General features: G+C 44.9%; 1 protein-coding gene across 5 annotated transcripts in view; it reads right to left on the reverse strand.

Moving 5' to 3' along the window:
* Positions 1 to 5992: 5992 nt before the first annotated feature.
* ADGRF5 (adhesion G protein-coupled receptor F5) overlaps positions 5993 to 17979 on the reverse strand; it is a 113102-nt gene continuing 101115 nt past the window's right edge. For all 5 annotated transcript variants that reach the window (XM_068961034.1, XM_068961032.1, XM_068961033.1 and 2 more), the window contains 6 exons: positions 17254 to 17433; positions 12696 to 14081; positions 11268 to 11309; positions 10335 to 10394; positions 9412 to 9496; positions 5993 to 7331 (listed from right to left, as the gene is read on the reverse strand). In XM_068961034.1, the coding sequence (XP_068817135.1) occupies positions 7252 to 7331; positions 9412 to 9496; positions 10335 to 10394; positions 11268 to 11309; positions 12696 to 14081; positions 17254 to 17433 (1833 nt within the window). In that variant the 3' untranslated portion in view covers positions 5993 to 7251. The remainder of the gene's footprint in view (positions 7332 to 9411; positions 9497 to 10334; positions 10395 to 11267; positions 11310 to 12695; positions 14082 to 17253; positions 17434 to 17979) is intronic.

A 17979-nucleotide genomic window follows, 5' to 3' on the forward strand; every position in this document is an offset into this window, starting at 1 on the left:
TTCCTCAATAGTTCAAAATGTGTTCCTTTGCACATAAAGGATTTTAGGAAGCATATTTTTCTTCCCATTTACATGAATAAAGTATAAACTTCATAAAGTCAGGGTTGGGGAGGAAGGCTTCAAAATACAAAACTAAATGTCTTCCTTTCTGAATGATGTATACATTATTTTACAAAGAAAAACGTCAGGACAGGGACTTTCCTCTGGTCCAGTGGTTATGGCTCCAAGCATCCACTGCAGGGGGCACAGGTTCCATCCCTTTTTGGGGAACTAAGATCCTACCTGCCATGTAGCACAGCCAAAAAATAAAAATAAAAAAATAAAAATATTCACACACACACACAAAGTAAAAAAAGACATCAGGGCAAATGACCAGAAAATTCCAAAGTCCTCTGACCCATGTAGGCATGTGGTAGCAGCTTATCCCACGAGAGATCGATGAATCTTTTTTCAGAATATTTATCTGTTTACTTGCTTGTGCTGGGTCTTAGTTGCAGCATGCAAACTCTGTTGCAACACGTGTGATCCAGTTCCCTGACCAGAGATGGAACCTGGGACCCCAGCATTGAGAATTCACTCCCTCCGTGAGTCTCTTCTCCAGTACTCTTGCCTGGAAAATTCCATGGATGGGGGAGCCTGGTAGGCTACAGTCCATGGGGTTGCAAAGAGTCGGACATGACTGAAATGACTTCACTTTCTTTTTTTATGATCCACTTTTATTTTTTTTAATTTATTTATTTTAATTGGAGGCTAATTATTTTACAATATTGTATCGGTTTTGCCATACATCAACATGAATCCGCCACGGGTGTACACGTGTTCCCCATCCTGAACCCCTCTTCCACCTCCCTCCCTGTACCTCCCCGTACCATCCCTCTGGGTCGTCCCAGTGCACCAGCCCCAAGCATCCTGTATCCTGCATTGAACCTGGACTGGCGATTCATTTCATATATGATATTATACATGTTTCAATGCCATTCTCCCAAATCATCCCTCCCTCTCCCTCTCCCAGAGAGTCCAAAAGACTTCTATACATCTGTGTCTCTTTTGCTGTCTTGCATACAGGGTTATCATTGCCATCTTTCTAAATTCCATATATATACATTAGTACACTGTATTGGTGCTTTTCTTTCTGGCTTACTTCATTCTGTATAACAGGCTCCAGTTTCATCCACCTCATTAGAACTGATCCAAATGTATTCTTTTTAATGGCTGAGTAATACTCCATTGTCTGTATGTACCACAGCTTTCTTATCCATTCATCTGTTGATAGACATCTAGGTTGCTTCCATGTCCTGGATATTATAAACAGTGATGCAATGAGCATTGGAGTACACGTGTCTCTTTCAATTCTGGTTTCCTCGGTGTGTATGCCCAGCAGTGGGATTGCTGGGTCATAAGGCAGTTCTATTTGCAGTTTTTTAAGGAATCTCCACACTGTTCTCCATAGTGGCTGGAGAAGGAAATGGCAACCCACTACAATGTTCTTGCCTGGAGAATCCCATAGACAGAGGGGCCTGGTGGGCTGCGGTCTGTGGGGTTGCAAAGAGTCGGACACAACTAACCAACTATCAGACAGACAGACAGACAGACAGACAGACAGACAGACAGACACACACACACACACACACACACACACACACACGAGTCTCTTACGGGATGAAAACGTTTGCAGTCCCAAATATGACCTGCAGGTGGCAGTACTTCACTGGTGGCGGAGGACTCGAAGGTGACGAGCCCAGCATGAGAAGCATTTTGGTTTGGTTTTTAAGGAGTGAGAGGTCTGATGAACAAAAGCTTAGAGGACAGGCCAGCACCTGTGTGTTCAGATCTCTGCCCTGTTGACCTAAACCTCAATGGTATATTAGCTCCTGGGCTCATTCTACCTGCCACACCAGACACACACAGTGTGGGGAAGGTTGTCAGCTGCAGAGCTGTGAGCCTCTTTTCATCTGGACAAATCAAGCTTTCCCACATGACACCCTTTCCCTGAGTTGCCCACACACCTGGAAGCCATGCCTTTGGGAAAGGTGACTTTGGTTGTATTTGCATATTCAGCGGACAGAATAGGATGAACATATTTGCAGCACACAAGCCGTATTACTAATACTGTCCAGAGAGACCCTTCTCTGGGTGATTACGCCTAAGGATAAAGGAAAGTTTGGAGGTCACCATGTCTACAGCTCAGACCTCATACAGATTCTACAGAGCAGTGTGGGGTCCTTAACTTCTGTTTTAAAAATAATCTGAAGATAAAACTTGTGTCATCTTCTCCCCTGGACTGTGAGCAGGACCTGTGTCTCTGATGAGATATCACTCCCATGAATAGATTACATTACAGGGAAAAGATGAAGGGATCTTGCCGGTGTAATTAAGGTCCCTCATCATCTGGCTTTGAGTTCATCTCAAGGGAGATTATCCCAGGCAGGCCTGACCTAATCAGGTGAGTCCTTTAAAAGTGTATCTGGAGATCTGAGACTGAAGAAGTACCAGAGATTCAGATTGGCCACAGAAGCTCTTCTGTTGACTTTGAAGAAGCCACCTGCCCTGTTGGGAGAAGACTATAGGGCAGGGGATGGTAAGACACCTCCAGGAACTAAGGATGACCTCAGTCCTGTAACTGAGGAGTAGAAATCTGCCAAGCAACTGCTGAGCTTGGAGGAGGACCCTAGCTTTCAGATGAGACCACAGCCCTAGCTGACAGCTTGAGTTCAGCCTGGTAAAACTCTGAGCAGAAGGTAGCGTTAACCATGCCCAGAAACTGTGTGCTAACTACCGGATATGGTTTTCAGCCTCTAACTTTGTGGTAATATGTCACACAGCCATATAAAACTAATCTGGGAAATACAGGACCTGTTGCAGAAATATCTATTGCTCACAGAAGCCACAGGGCTGTGTTTTCAGCTGTCCATGAAAATGCCAACCAAGCCACATGCCAATGTCAGAACAGACATTTTTTTAAATTTGATTCACCCACAGTCCGGTCCTGAAAACTTTACCTCCAGGTCTCCTGTTTAAAGCCTCTTAAGTTTCTGGGCTTCATATGCTGAGTGGGAACGTGAATTGTGTGAGCAAAGATGTTAGCCCTCAGCTTGTGAGCTTCAGACACCCCCCACCCACATCCCCACGCCTGGAGAAGAGAAGTTCATTCGCTGGAGAAGAAGGAGTTAAATTCTGGTGGACGTGGAGAAGTCTGAAATAGTGGCAGTAGCCTATTGCAAAAGTGGAGACAATTTATATTAAAAAAAAAAGCTTCACACCATCTTTTTAGATATTTTATTATTATAAGCAGGGGAAAGATAGAGATATGTGTTGTTGTTGAGTCGCTAAGTCATGTCTGGCTCTTTGCGATCCCATGGACTACAGAATGCCAGGCTTCCCTGTCCTTCGCTATCTCCCAGAGTTCGCTCAGATTCATGTCCACTGAGTCAAGAACCCCATGAACAGAGCTGTATGCTGGAATGCTATTAAGACATGATTGAAAATCCCAAGTCATAATTTTAGAAACCTATAGCATCTCACTTCAAAGCTGCTGCTACTGCTGCTGCTAAGTCGCTTCAGTCGTGTCCGACTCTGTGCGACCCCATAGATGGCAGCCCACGAGGCTTCCCTGTCCCTGGGATTCTCCAGGCAAGAACACTGGAGTGGGTTGCCATTTCCTTCTCCAATGCATGAAAGTGAAAAGTGAAAGTGAAGTCGCTCAGTCATGCCCGACTCACAGCGACCCCGTGGACTGCAGCCTACCAGGCTCCTCCATCCATTGGGTTTTCCAGGCAAGAGTACTGAAGTGGGGTGCCATCGTTTTCTCCGCACTTCAAAGCTAATACCTCTGCAATGATGAGACACTGTTTTCATGGGTGTTCAAAAACTACAAAGCCCCTCCTTTATTTTGGACACTTGGGGAATCACACTTCTGCTGGCCTGAGTCACTGACTTTCTCTAGGGGACGTGGAGCCCCATTCGACAGCACCTTCACCTGCCACAAACACAGTGCATTCTGCCCACAGGCCACTTCTATGACCTCACGACTGTTTCCATTGTCTTCTGAAGTGGTTGTGACCTGTGACTCAGGATAATGTCTTCTGCCTCCTCTGTGCTTGCTGGTTGCTATAATCTTTCTCATCTCCGCAAAACTTTTTTGTTTTAGTCTTTCAACCTCTGTGAAGTTCCCTACACAAACCACAAAGGGCTATGTCTTCCCACAGTCTTTCTTAATTTCTGGCCTTAGCAACCTAGATCCTGAAATCCCCCACGGACTTGTATTTACCTCTTTCTCCAAGTAAACAGTATGACTCGGACGGGAGGGTGGCCGATGCATGACTCATCCAGGAGAGGATGTGTGGCACTGGGCTCAGAATGTTATTCTGGGCTGAGACTCCCTCTGTAGTTTGTATCCACTGCTCAGCGGTGGATGCCCTGACCTCACAGCCTCTGAAGCATCAGTATAGACTCCATTGCAAGAAACTGACTTACCAGAAAGTCTCTTAATGCAAGAAGGTTTTGCCCAGTGGAACCGGCTTTATACACTGAGAGATTTCAGGGACGTGGGAAAGTAGTGGACACTTTCCTGCTGAAGTAGGCGCCGCATCTCACTTTGTGCCAACACCAGAGTTCCCATTCTTCCTTCCCTCGGAAATCTGCTGCCCAGAGCCTTGAAATCATTGCTGTTTGAAAACAGGTGACCCCAGGGCCAAGCATGGCTCCTGCTGTAATAAACAGATTCATAAGACCACTCTTTTTTACAGTGTTGAGTTCTGTGGCTTATTTCAGGGTATTCTTGGCAAAGAGCGGTGACTGAACTATGTCTCTTGCAGTTGAGCAGAGAGCCAGCATGTACTGTACTTCTCCAGGGTTTTGTTTGCACAGCTTTTCTGGAACGTGGATCCAACACTCTGACTTGAAAGGGGGGAGGTACAGGCACACCTTGAACGTGTGTGTGTGTGCACATGTGTGTGTGTGCACATGTGTGTGTGTGCATCGGGGGTGAGGGAACATGCCTCCATTAATGAACGTTGGCAAAGAACCAGATCCCCATGCTGGGGAGCCCCACTGGAGGTTCCTGTCATTACAAAGTTCAGGACAACGATTCCCAGAGGATCCTTAAGAAGTGGGTGGTCAGTGTTTCTTATAGTTTTGTGATTTCGAACAGGAGAACCACAGCCTTCTGAATGCAATGCTTTCCCTGGCTGATCACATCAATACTGTCTAACCTTGTCTCAGTTTTCATGGATAGAACCCCAGAAACCAAATCAGTAAAGCCATTCTTTTCCTGATGTCTAAATCGAATTCAGTTGATCATCCAGCCTAACCTCTGGCTCTGTCTTCTCAGTACCAACTTCTGCCCAAAGTTGATCATTCCCTGGAGAATTCTGAGCTTTATAATCATTTCCTTCAGGGACTTTAAATAATGAACTCTTCAGTTGGGATAATGATGTGACAGTTTGCTGGCAAATGTGGGTGTATTTAAGTCACTTGTGAGTATGTAGAAAAAGGAAAAAAAAAGAAGTTCATTTCCTTGAAACGTGATTGGGATTTCTGTCTGTCCAATCTCTCCCTTCCCATAAAGAAAAGAGAGACAGAGGTAGAATTTAATTAAAAATAAAAGGAATTGATTTTAAACAGTAAAATTATTAAAAGAAAACTCTTTCAAACCTCAGTGAATAAATGGTCATTGGATCTCAGCCTCTTTGGTCCTTTCTTCCTGATGGTTGGACCTGTTAGATCCATCCTCATGAAGACCACATTGCCCGTATTTTCAGAGAAGTCCCACATTTTTTATACTATTTCATTATGGCCCTAGGATCAGACTTTGATTTGGAATATTTGGTTCCTGTAACTACAGCACATGGTAAACTTTGCTATGGATAATATTTTAATAAATATTTATATTATATTTTTATGAAATGCACACACACACAGGTGAAACACACACATGCACACAGTTCACAAACAATCTGCACCATCTGTTCATCAAGGTAAAGTGTCATTAGAAGCACAGACTAGCCGGCTGTAGAGCTTTTTCCAGAAGATTTCTAAGTAGTTAGAATAAATGCCATTTAGACAGCAGAAAACTCCAAATGTATATTGGTCTGGGAACTTAGGAACTGAAAGAATTAACACAGAGCTATACAGCACATCCAGGGCCTCTCAATCCACAGTAACTACAAAAATAATAATATACAACACTGTAAGATCATTAAAATCTTTTCTAGCATGCACAGAAAAGTACCTGGTTAAAGCTGTTAAATATAATTCATGACAGTTGGGAGGGTCTGTTTTCAGTGCAATATATCACATTTGGAAATGAATGGATAGACAAATATATATATTTTTGCTTACAAAAAGTGGAACAAACCAAAACCTAAGGCTGTTCTGCTAAACTATTAATAATAAAAATGTAATCAGCAGATGGTCAGCTGGGATCTAATAATCTAACCACACTTCCTCTGTCCATTAATTCCTCTTAGCTCCAACCTTAACACACAGTAACACATATGTATGTGTTTAGCATCAGAAGAGTCCTGTCTTCTGTGAAATTCTTGTAAATATTGTCATTCATTTAAAAGCATCTTGACGATATAATTTCCTCCCTATTTTTTCATTGCCTTTTTTTTTTTCTTTTTTGATCTCTCTTAGCTAAGAAAACACCAGGAAAATATTCAACTTTCTCCATGGCTAATTTTCAGTTTTCATTTTGCAGTCATTTTTAATTTTCAGTGTTGCATTATCTGAGTAGTAAAAGTATTGGGTCATTAACATAGAAATCTTAACACGTGGTCCTTCTGTTATTCTCTATATTTTTTCCTGGTAGTTTCCTCCATCCCTGTCTTCTTTCTTTCTTCCTCTCTTCCATCCTTCCTTCCTAGAATTCACTGAAGAGCTTCCTAAGTCCTGGCCTTTTACTTATTATTTTAATCAAAGCTTATCTTTGGGCCCAGGGTGTGAAAAGGAAAAATGTCTCTGAAATTCTATTTTACAATATAGACAGAGAAGTTGGCGTGAGTTTCAATTAAATACTATACACATTTGGTATCACACAGGAGACAGGGGTGGGGCAGCAACATAAACGCAACAATTTCCTTTGGTCTGTCTTTACAAAAGAAAGCCTCTTCCTTCATGAAAAAGTCTCTTAAGCATCTGCTCCCAGAGGCCTGTAGAAAAAAACATGTTACCCATGGCTTGGAAAGGATCTCTTTTGCAGAGCACATCCACTGTTTCCCAAGAGGTCCCATGGGCTGGATTTTCCTGTCCTTAGTTGAGCAATGAATAAGCACTGGACGTGTTTTCCAGGGATGAACTGGTTGTTTCGGGGGTGGAAACATTGTATGTTCCTAAAAAACAGAACAGCGGCTCAGCTGAAGGTCACACTGCTTCGTGATCACTGGGGTGTGACTCTCTGCTGATCGCCCAGGGGGCGCTGTACTGCAGGAGCCAGGTAAGCCATGCCTGGAAACGAACCCGTGCCTGCCCGCCTCCCCAGACCCAGAAGTCCTGGAGAACAAACCAAGCTGTTCTCAAGCATGCGTGGCAGCCGATAAGTCAAGCACTAACTACTTCACATCACACCAGCAGCCAGATTTCTACAGAGGACAGGGCGATCTTGACACGGGCAGCCCTCTGCATGCTGCCTCATGCAACAGCCTGGGGGACATCCATATGGAGGAACATCCCTGGTCCCCTTGGGTTGGTGTGACTTGGGGAAGCTCCCAGGAGGGGTCTGAGCCAGGGAAAGGGAGGAAAGTAAAGAAAAGAGGAGATTGCAGGGGAAGAAGAGGCAGGACCAGGAAAGCAGCCGGAGGCAGGGGATGGCAACAGAAGTGCTGAGGGTGGGGGTAGCAGGGAGCAACGGCACGGACTGATGCCAGCGTGGGGGCGCGGCACAGAGCAGGGGAACAGTAGGGGCTGTGTGTTGGGCAGGGGAGGTGACACAGTGCCCACCCTACCATCAGATGGGCGGACTGCCACGGCTAACAGGGTTTCCATCATTGCCTGGGGGAGCCCTTGGGGCTGCTGACAACATAAACCAAAGTTACAGTGATTATGGAGCCCTCGAATAGGCCACCGTGGATCAGCATGAATGACCCTGAAAGGCTGAGGGGCAGCTGCCGGGAGTCTCGGGTCCTAGGACCTCGGGATCTGGGCCCCAGCTCTTGATCTGACTGGTTCAGGAGCAGGGAATACACTTCACTGGCCTTACATAGTGTGTAACTCAGATTCTGTGGAATCATTTCATAGAGTTTTCACTGTTCTCACTTTAATGCAAATACTAAACACCATCCGGGGCTTCCCAGGGGGCGCTAGTGGTAAAGAACCTGCCTGCCAATGCAGGAGACTTAAGAGATGCTGGTTTGATCCCTGGATCAGGAAGATCCCCTGGGGGAGAAAATGGCAACCCACTCTGGTATTCTTGCCTGGAGAATCCATGGACAGAGGAGCCTGGTGAGCTACAGTCCAGGCAGTCCCAAAAAATTGGACACAATGAAGCGACTTAGCACCACAAACACGATCCAGGGACAATGCCCGCCAAGGGGAAATGTTCTAACATACCCTGGATCTCGGATGATTTCACAACAGATCCAACCAAAAGCGAAGGTCCTCCAGTTTCATGAGTAAAACATCAAGCTGAAGCCCCAAATGCCTAGTTCTCCTGAGCTTTAATAACTAATAGGCATTCCCCAAATTCACTCTTATCCAGAGAGCCACAGTCTGGAAGGCTTTCGACACATTTCATACACTTCTTTTGAGAGATCTGTTCAGTGTGGAGGAGCTAGAAGGAATTCTAATGCCTGTTTTCCCTGGCAGGAGGTGAGGAGTCGGGGTGACATGGGACAGGGCTTTCAGCTTGCCAGAACAGCCGAGACCCACTGCCCAAAGTCATTCACATCCTTCATCTTATGTCTAAACGGAGAAAATGTTCATTGCACATGTCCCTAATAGAATAGCTAACTCGGGTGATCCCTCATACGTATGCAAGGTTTTAAAAATGCCCATGTATAAAACGAGAACACTCCAAAAAGAGAAAAAAATAGAAATGAAACTCACAGCTTGGGATGCTATGGTAGGGTCCTCTAATTTTCTTTGCTGTACCATAACCCAGAACTATGACCTTCCTATTCTTATATAACATGAATAGAAGTTTGTGTTTGATCAGGATAGCAATTAACATACAGTTCCCATTTTTACGGTGGATATGGTTTTGATGTAGAGTTCTCTGCAGGCTGAAGGCATTTGCCCTCTGTACCAACCTCCTGGTAGTTTGGGAAAATATAAGCAAGTGTTTAAACTCTGCCCCAAATAAGGCCATTGTGGGTCAATGTTATGAAGTGGACAGTTGGACACTAGGGGTGAGCTGTCCCTCCAGGGCAAATACGTTTAGGTCAACCCAGGAGACATCCAGAGGATGCTACGTACCTGTTTTACCAAACAAATTGTTAAATCTTCTTGATATTGGAGAACTCATAGAAAATACAGGTGTAGATGAACCTATGGATGTTGACTAGAGAAGGAAAAAAGAATTACAAAGTAAACATGTTAGTCCAAGGTCCGGTTTGAATCTGTAAGATGATTTGTTTGCTGCCCTCTCGTAGTCACTGCCTGCATCTTTCATCTCACCTAAGGAGAGGGCCTGGGTGAACCTGAATTTCTATTTCAGACAAATTAAGCAGGAAAGCCTACTGGTGGCTCAGACCATTAAGAATCTGCCTGCAATGCAGGAGGCCTGGCTTCAATCCCTGGATCAGGAAGATCCCCTGGAGAAAGGAATGGCAACCCCCTCCAGTGTTCTTGCCTGGAGAATTCCATGGACAGAGGGGCTTGGAGGGCTTAAGTTCTTGGGTGTCAAAGAGCTGGACGTGACTGAGTGAATACCACTTTCAATTTAAGCAGGAAAGCCACCTTTTGAAACAGTGGAATCTCATCATAGATATTAGGCAATTGACTTCCAAATACATATTTTACTGTTTGATAAGGCTTATTATCTTCTGACATGTGAAAACAAAGTTATTTTCCAAGAAGAACCAGACAAAATTCATCATTATTCTTCAAATTGGGTTCCCAAGGCTCATAAATGGCCTTGAGTTTCCCCAGAAGATTGCTTCTCATTGAAATTTGGTCTTAGCTTCCAGTTGATACTATCTGTGCTATTGGCCCCTATAACCCCTATTTTAAGATGTGGGGACAGCATCTAAATGCTAGTTCATTGCCATGGTTTTGATTAAAAGGCAGAATCAAGTACAAAGCAAACACAGTGGCATAATCTATAATTATTACACTACACTACAATTGGTAGTGGGGAGAGAGGGGTTTTTCAAAGTCTCTACAAAGAAACTATTTACCTTTGAGTGCTGTGAAGACCATTTTGACCGTGAATACTTATTCAGCAAGGCTTCCTGCACCTGCAGAGTTTAAGAGAAGCCATTGTCAAATGCTGAAAAGGGTATGGAGAGAAAGGAAGCCTTCTATACTGCTGGTGGGAATGTAAATTGGTAATAGCCACTATGGGGACCAGTGTGGAGGGCCCTTAAAAAACTAAGAACAGAGCTACCATGTGACCCTGCAATCCCACTCCTGGGTATATACCCAGAGAGCGATATGGTCCAAAAAGATACATGCAAACCAATGTTCATTGTAGCACTGTTTACAATAGCCAAGACATGGAAGAAACCTACATGTCCATTGATAGAGGAATGGATAAAGAAGGCACATATATACAATGGAATATTACTCGGCCATTAAAAGTAATGAAATTATGCCATTTGAAACAACATGAATGGACCTAGACACTGTCATACTGAGTGAAGTAAGTCAGAGAAGGAGAAATATTGTGTGACATCTCTTATATGTGGACTCTAAAAAGAAATGAAAAAATGAACTTATTCACCGAACAGAAACAGACTCACAGATTTAAAGAATGAACTTACGGTTGTCAGGAGGGGAGAGTGGGGGGAAGGGATAGTTAGGAAGTTTGGGATCAACATGTATACACTGCTGTGTTTAAAATGAATAACGGGCAAGGTCCTACTCTAGAGCACAGGGAACTCTGCTCAATGTTATGTAGCAGCCTGGATGGGAGGGGAGTTTGGGGGAGAATGGATACATGCATATGTATGGCTGAGTCCCTTCACTGTTCACCTGAAACTATCACAACATTGTTAATCAGCTCTATTCCAATCTAAAATGAAAAGGTTAAAGAAGAAAGAGGCCATTGTCAACCTAACACGTCATGGTTCGTTAGACTTTTCTAGGAGCATCACTGTCACGGTTCTTACCTTCTGATCCCAGAGGCATCCAAAGAGTAAAATGAATAATCCCTGAAAAAAATTAGAGAGAGGTGCACTGTAATCATATTATTTACTAATCATATTTTTGTCTAGCAAAATAGAAACTCTTGTTCACATAGCATAGGATTTGTAAGCTCCTTCTTTCTACAGCTGCATTTATGGTCAAGTAGGTGACAATGATGTGGCAGGTCCACACCAAGGGACCTTCCATGTTATAAGGATATTTTCAATTTCCCTACTTCCACTGAACTGTAAGCTGGAGGTTCTGCTGGTTTTGTTATTAAACATGCCTCTTATGTCTACAGTAGCCCCCATAGTTGTAATGGGAGCATAGGGCATGAGGTAGAAAAATCAGTCCCTCCTAGTCAAGACATCATTAGACGTGAGTTTGGAGTAGCAGGATTTGTGTGGTCTTGGCATGAGCATCTAGGGTGATGTCTCAGCATCACCTCCAGATGCCCTGCCTACTCACCAGTGCATGGGAGCCTAGGGTTACCATTCATCTATTGGTTGAATCACAATCAAGCATCCTCTCCTCGTGCTCCAAAGGCTTGTTGTCTGCACCTCTGCTAAAGCCCTCCTAACAATGTGACTTGTATTATAATTAGTTTTGCACTGCTGGAGAGTAAAGGGAATGTCTGTTTCATTTTCGTACCATGAAAGTGAAGTTGCTCAGTCGTGTCCAACTCTTTGCGACCCCATGAACTGTAGCCTGCCAGGCTCCTCTGCCCATGGGATTGTCCCGGCAAGAATACTGGAGTGGGTTGCCATTTCCTTCTTTGGGGGATCTTCCCAACCCAGGGATCAAACCCAGGTCTGCCACACTTCAGGCAGACTACCATCTAAGCCACCAAGGAAGCCCATTCATATGATGAATGGAGCAGAATTCTTTCAGCCTTCAGCAAATGTTACCTGAGAACCTACTATGTGGTACCAAGCATTCACTTCATTTGTCAAGGTTACCCAACTTCTAGCCTGTTTCAAGCTCTTTGCTGGAACTAGGGATATACTGATAAGTAAGAGAGGTGCTTCCACCTCACCAAGGCAAAGCTCATTTAATGCTTGTGGAAATTAACTGGAGAGGCTGTTTGGTTTAATGGTGGTATTTGCGTTTAGGATATAATAGATGGCATCAAGATAACACTGGATAAATAGCAGAATCCAGTGTAGTGGAGGGACTTTCCTCCCATGTGCATCATCAAGGCAGTTAGCAGGGGGGCACATATGCAACTAAATTATAATGCAGGTGATAAGAGGTATGAGGTTCCATGGGAGCAGAGGAACGTGCCTTTTCTCTTTCGCTGAGTTCTTTAGGGCCAGGGCCTCCTCTGAACTCAAACCCTTCCTCATTCCTGCCCTTATTTGTGTTTCTATCATTGCAGATCCTCGCTGAGAGTGCTGCCCTGCAGAGCATACCTGGAAGGCATTGAGGAGGGTAAACACAATGTGGAACACAGCGTTGCTCCCCTGGAACACGGTGGCCAGACCGAAACCCCAGGTGAGCCCCAGGAGCGGCGTGAGGACCCCAATGCTCTTGGTGACCTGGAACAGGCTGCTCTTCTCCTGCTTGCTCGGCTTGTCCCCGATGGAAGGCCTCAGGATCTTGGTGATGACCACAACCGTGATGGTCATGTTCACCACCACGATGATCAGGGCCGGGATGACGAAGGCCAGCAGGGCCTTGGTGTCCTCCCAGTTGAGCCAGCAGGCATTCTTCCTCATGTAGACCTCCCGGGGCTGGGTGGCCCCCACCGTGATGACTGAGATGACCAGAGGGCAGCCATACCCCAGGGAAAAGGCGATCGTCTTCTGAATGGACTTGCTTGTGTCGTGCAGGATGAAAACCAGGCGGTAGAAGAGCATGAGGCCCAGGGTCAGCATCCAGAAGAAGACGCTGAGGTAGAAGAAGTGGATGAAGAAGGTGGCGGCCACACAGGCCGTCTCGTTGAGCGGGAAGCGATGGTCGTGGATGGCGGCGGCCACGATGAACCAGACGTCGGCCACCAGGAGGGAAGCGGTGATGTTGACGATGCAGGTGTGCCGCATGGAGGAGGTCCGGTTCTTGGTCACCGATTTCCACACCACGGCCTCCACGACGAGGCAGGCCGCTAAGCTCAAGATGGAAAAGCACAGCCCGATGTAGGAAATGATATCCAGCAGGATTTTCAGGAGCGAGTCGGGGTCTGGGGAGTCGGGGGACATGAGGATGGAGAAGGAGGTGAGGTGTTCACAGCTGCAGGACACACTGTCCTCGGTGACTTCTTTCACATAGCACCCACTGCCGTCCCACCCCCCGGTGTGGTTGGCGAGGTTGAAGTTCCAGAAGACACACTGGGGTATCCCGCCCGAAGGGTGGCTGTTTTTGAAAGTCATCAGAATCCTGAATGGTGTGGTTATGCTGCGGCTGACGGTGGTGGTCATCACCAGGCTGTTGGCAAAATTCTCTCCCAGAACATCCCGGTCGAGGATGGTTTTGAGAGTTGGGAAAGCCACGGTGACGACAAACGAATCTGGCTGCAGGTGCTCCAGCTGGCATCCACTGATGGTCACGTTGCCCCAGAGGTCAGAGTCTAAGAAGACAAAGCTCTGCCTGTACGATTGGGGGTGGCCAGGTTTTATTACCATGCTTTTCATCTGCACGTTAGGTTGGGAGATGATGCTGTCTTCTGCCCGTAAAACTCGGGAAAATCTTTCCACTGAATCCAATAGCTGCGAGCTATAATTGGTTTTTTGTTGCTGTGACATCTTCCAGGTATTCAAGGCAGACTTGCCAAGGATGATATTGACCGTGGAGAGGACGTGCTGTAATTGACAAGGCATGAGATCAAACCAACTGAATGTTTTCAATCATAAAAGAGAGAGAGAGAAAAAAACAGAACATCTCCTTGGAAACGGGTTAAGTGGGTACATGCAGGAGTGCACGCTCATTTGCTAAGTCATGTCAGACTCTTTTGTAACCCCATGGACTGCAGGCCACCAGGCTCCTCTGTCCATGGGACTTCCCAGACAAGAGAACTGGAGTGGATTGCCATTTCCTCCTCCAGAGGATCTTTCTGACCTAGGAATGGAAACCGAGTCTCCAGTGTCTCCTGAATTGGCAGGTGGATTCTTTACCACTGAGCCATCTGGGAAGCTCTAAGTGGGTACAGGGAAGAAGAAAAGAGAAGGGGAAAATGCAGCATCACAGGCTGAGGGGACAATGATCCACCTTCTTATGGGGAAAATTAGCAGAGGATGGACCCCCCCAACTTCAAGACTTTGTGAAATGTTTAGCAGTCGTGATCGTGAGAACCACCCATACAACTCACTAAGGTCAACTCAGCAGGCTGGCAGAGATATTTATTAATTGCTTTATGTTTTATTTTTAAATCTCAAGCCGGTAAAGGCTTTTTGGGTGGGTGGTATTTCACCAGCAATGGTGAGAGGGTCTCAGAAGACCGTCTCAAATGATGAGCATCAAATAGGACACGTGAGCGTTATTAAAGGCACCTTTCTTTTTTGCTTGACATTTTAATTCTCTCTCCCATAAACTTGGAATTGTCATTTGTGGCTTATCTCCATGGAGAGAAGTGGCTTCTCTCTGCCCTTCTTCGCCTGGTTCTGTTCTCTGAAATAATGAGCCCTGGGGTTAGTTGAACGGTGGCCTCCAAAATGACTTGTCCTAATTCCCAAACTCTGTGAATGTGACCTGATTTGGAGAAAGGGTCTTGGTAGATGTTATTAAGGATCTTGAGAGAAAAATTATCCTGGATTACCTGGGTAGGCCCTAAATCCAGTGACAAGTATCCTTAAAAGAGACAGAAGAGGAGGAGATAAATGGAGAAAATGAGTCGTGTGAGGACAAAGTCGGAGGTTGGAGTGAGGCAGCCACAAGTCACAGAATGCCTGGAGCTACTAGAAGCTGGGAGCGAACGTGGTAGTCACTCAGTCTCGCCTGACTCTGTATAGCCCCATGGACTGCTGCCCACCCGCTCCTCTGTCCATGGGATTCTCCAGACAAGAATACTGGAGTGTGCAGTCACTCTCTTCTCCAGGGATCTTCCTGACCCAGGGACTGAATCTGGGTCTCCTGCATCAGCAGGCTGATTTTTTACCGTCTGAGCCACCAGGAAAACCCACTAGAAGCTAGAAGAGGTGATCAAAGATTCTTCCCTAGAGCCTTCAGAGGAAACATGGTCCCCAGACACCTTGATTTCAGACGTCTAGCCTCAAGGAGTGTGAGAGAGGAAGTTTCTGTCATTATAAGCCACCCAGTTTACGGCAATTTGTTAAACAGCCCTCGGAGATCTGTATAAGCTCCTGGGACTCTTGTAACCCAAGCTGCTTGCCGGTTGCCTCTGGTTGGGTTTGTCCAGTGAGAAACATCAGCAGGAGGTGAGATGATGAGAGAAGAAAGAAGCTGAGATCTGTTTTTGCTGCATCCTCATTTCTACCGTCAGCATATCTTTGGTATAGTTATGTCCTTCCCATACTATAGCTCCTGCTCAGTGATCCCTCCTCCAAGGTTATGGGTGCACTATTTCCCTCCTCTTCCTGTTAATCCTCAAGGTGGTAAAGGTTTCTAAATGTTTCTGGTCTCTGGTTGCCTCACACTTTTTAAAAAATTCCTAGTTTTACCTAAGTATCCCTTCACTAAAGTATCTTCATTTGAACTCTGGTGGGTGAATTCTTTCCTCTTAGAACACTAACTGCTGGAAAAAAAGGAACCTTCTTACATTGTTGGTGGGAATGTAGATTGATATAGCCAAAATGGAAAATCGTATGGAGGTTCCTTCAAACACTAAAAATAGAACTATCATATGATCCAGCAATTCCACTCCTGGGCATATACCCAGACAAAACCTTCATTCAAAAAGATAAATACACCTCAATGTTAATTGCAACACTATTTACAATAGCCAAGACACGGAAGCGACCTAAATGTCCATCAACAGGGGAACGGGTAAAGATGTAGTACATGTATACAATAAAATATTACTCAGCCTTAAAAAGGAATGCAATTGTGTCATTTGAAGAGATGTGGATGGGACTCAGAGACTGTCACACAAAGTGAAGTAAGTCAGAAAGAGAAAAACAAATATTGTACATTAATGCATATATGTGGAATACAGAAAAATGGTATAGATAATCTTATTTTCAAAGCAGAAATAGAGACACAGATGTAGAGAACAAACCTATGGATACCAAGCGGTAAAAGGGGAATGGGATGAACTGGGAGATTGAGACTGACATACCTACACTATTACATGTGAAATACACGGCGAATTAGAACCTACTGCACAGCCCAGGGAACTCTACTCAGTCCTCTGTGATAACAGACGTGGGAAAAGTGAAAGCGGACGTCGCTCAGTCGCGTCTGACCCTTTGTGACCCCGTGGACTATACAGCCTATGGAGTTCTCCAGGCCAGAATACTGGAGTGGGCAGCCTTTCCCTTCTCCAGGGGATCTTCCCAACCCAGGGACCGAACCCACGTCTCCCACACTGCAGGTGAATTCTTTTCCCGCTGAGCCACAAGGGAAGCCCCCAACTGAAGTGGGAAGGAAATCCCCCAAAGAGAGGCTATATGTATATGTATAGCTGATTTTCTCTGTTGTACAGCAGAAATGAACATAACATTGTAAACCAACTATACTTCAATTAAAAAAAAAAAAGAACATTGATTGCATCAAAGGTCGTGTTTAGTGAGAGATTGTTGAGAATCCCACCTTGTACATATTCCGAAAACCTTTCATTCCTAGTTTTCTTAGAAAGCAGGTAAGAATTCATTCTCTTTTAATGAAGAAACTATTGAGATTTTTTAAAAAATCATCTTAAGATCCCGAGATATACACACACATGCTAAAAGCCAGAGCTGGCAAGGCACTGCTTAGGAAAAGAGAGAATTTGCAGTGGAGAGAAGTTATATTTCTTGACCCCAATGCTGAGGGATGAAGAGATGAGAAGCCAGACTCCTGTAAGACGAACAAACTCACCGTCATCATTTCTGAATTCACTTGGGTTGGAACTGTTGAGAACAGGTCCAGAATGTTAATAATAGCTCCCAGGGTCCCAGAAAATGAGTCGACTTCAAGTTTCGCTTGCTTTGTGCTAATGGAAAGATTCCCTAGGTAGGACGGGAGCTTCTCATCTTGGGTGGGGCTCTTAACCAAAGCCTAAGAACAAAAAAGCCAACACAATCAGACAAGACAAAAAATATATATATATGTGCAACTCATTTATTGTAACTCATGGAATTTGAGGACTCTTGCATTCTCAGCAACATAAGCATGAGAGGTGGAAGTATTTATTTTGATGAAATGAAACATATGTCCTCGCCACATGGCACTCACTTCTACTCTAGGTAAGAGAGGTCAGCTAGCCCCTTCTAGGACTATAGATGACTTGTAAGGATAAAGGAAATCTCAGACCTATAAAAGCATAAAGCCCAATATTTTTCTTCCTATTGATGAACCTTACTTTTTAAAAAATTAATTAATTTTTTTTGGCTGTGCTGGGTCTTCGTTGCAGTGTGAAGGCTTAGTTGCCTTGTGGCGTGTGGGATCTTAGTTCCCCTGAACAGGGATTGAACCTGTGTCCCCCGCATTGGAAGGAGGATTCTTAACCACCGAACCACCAGGGAGGTCCCTGAATCTTACTTTTTATTTTGGTTTCTTTCTGAAAAGATTAGAACTATTAGCTTGATATAAAAATTCTTCAAA

This window comes from Capricornis sumatraensis, chromosome 22 (assembly GCF_032405125.1).
Source record: "Capricornis sumatraensis isolate serow.1 chromosome 22, serow.2, whole genome shotgun sequence".
Taxonomy (NCBI): domain Eukaryota; kingdom Metazoa; phylum Chordata; class Mammalia; order Artiodactyla; family Bovidae; genus Capricornis; species Capricornis sumatraensis.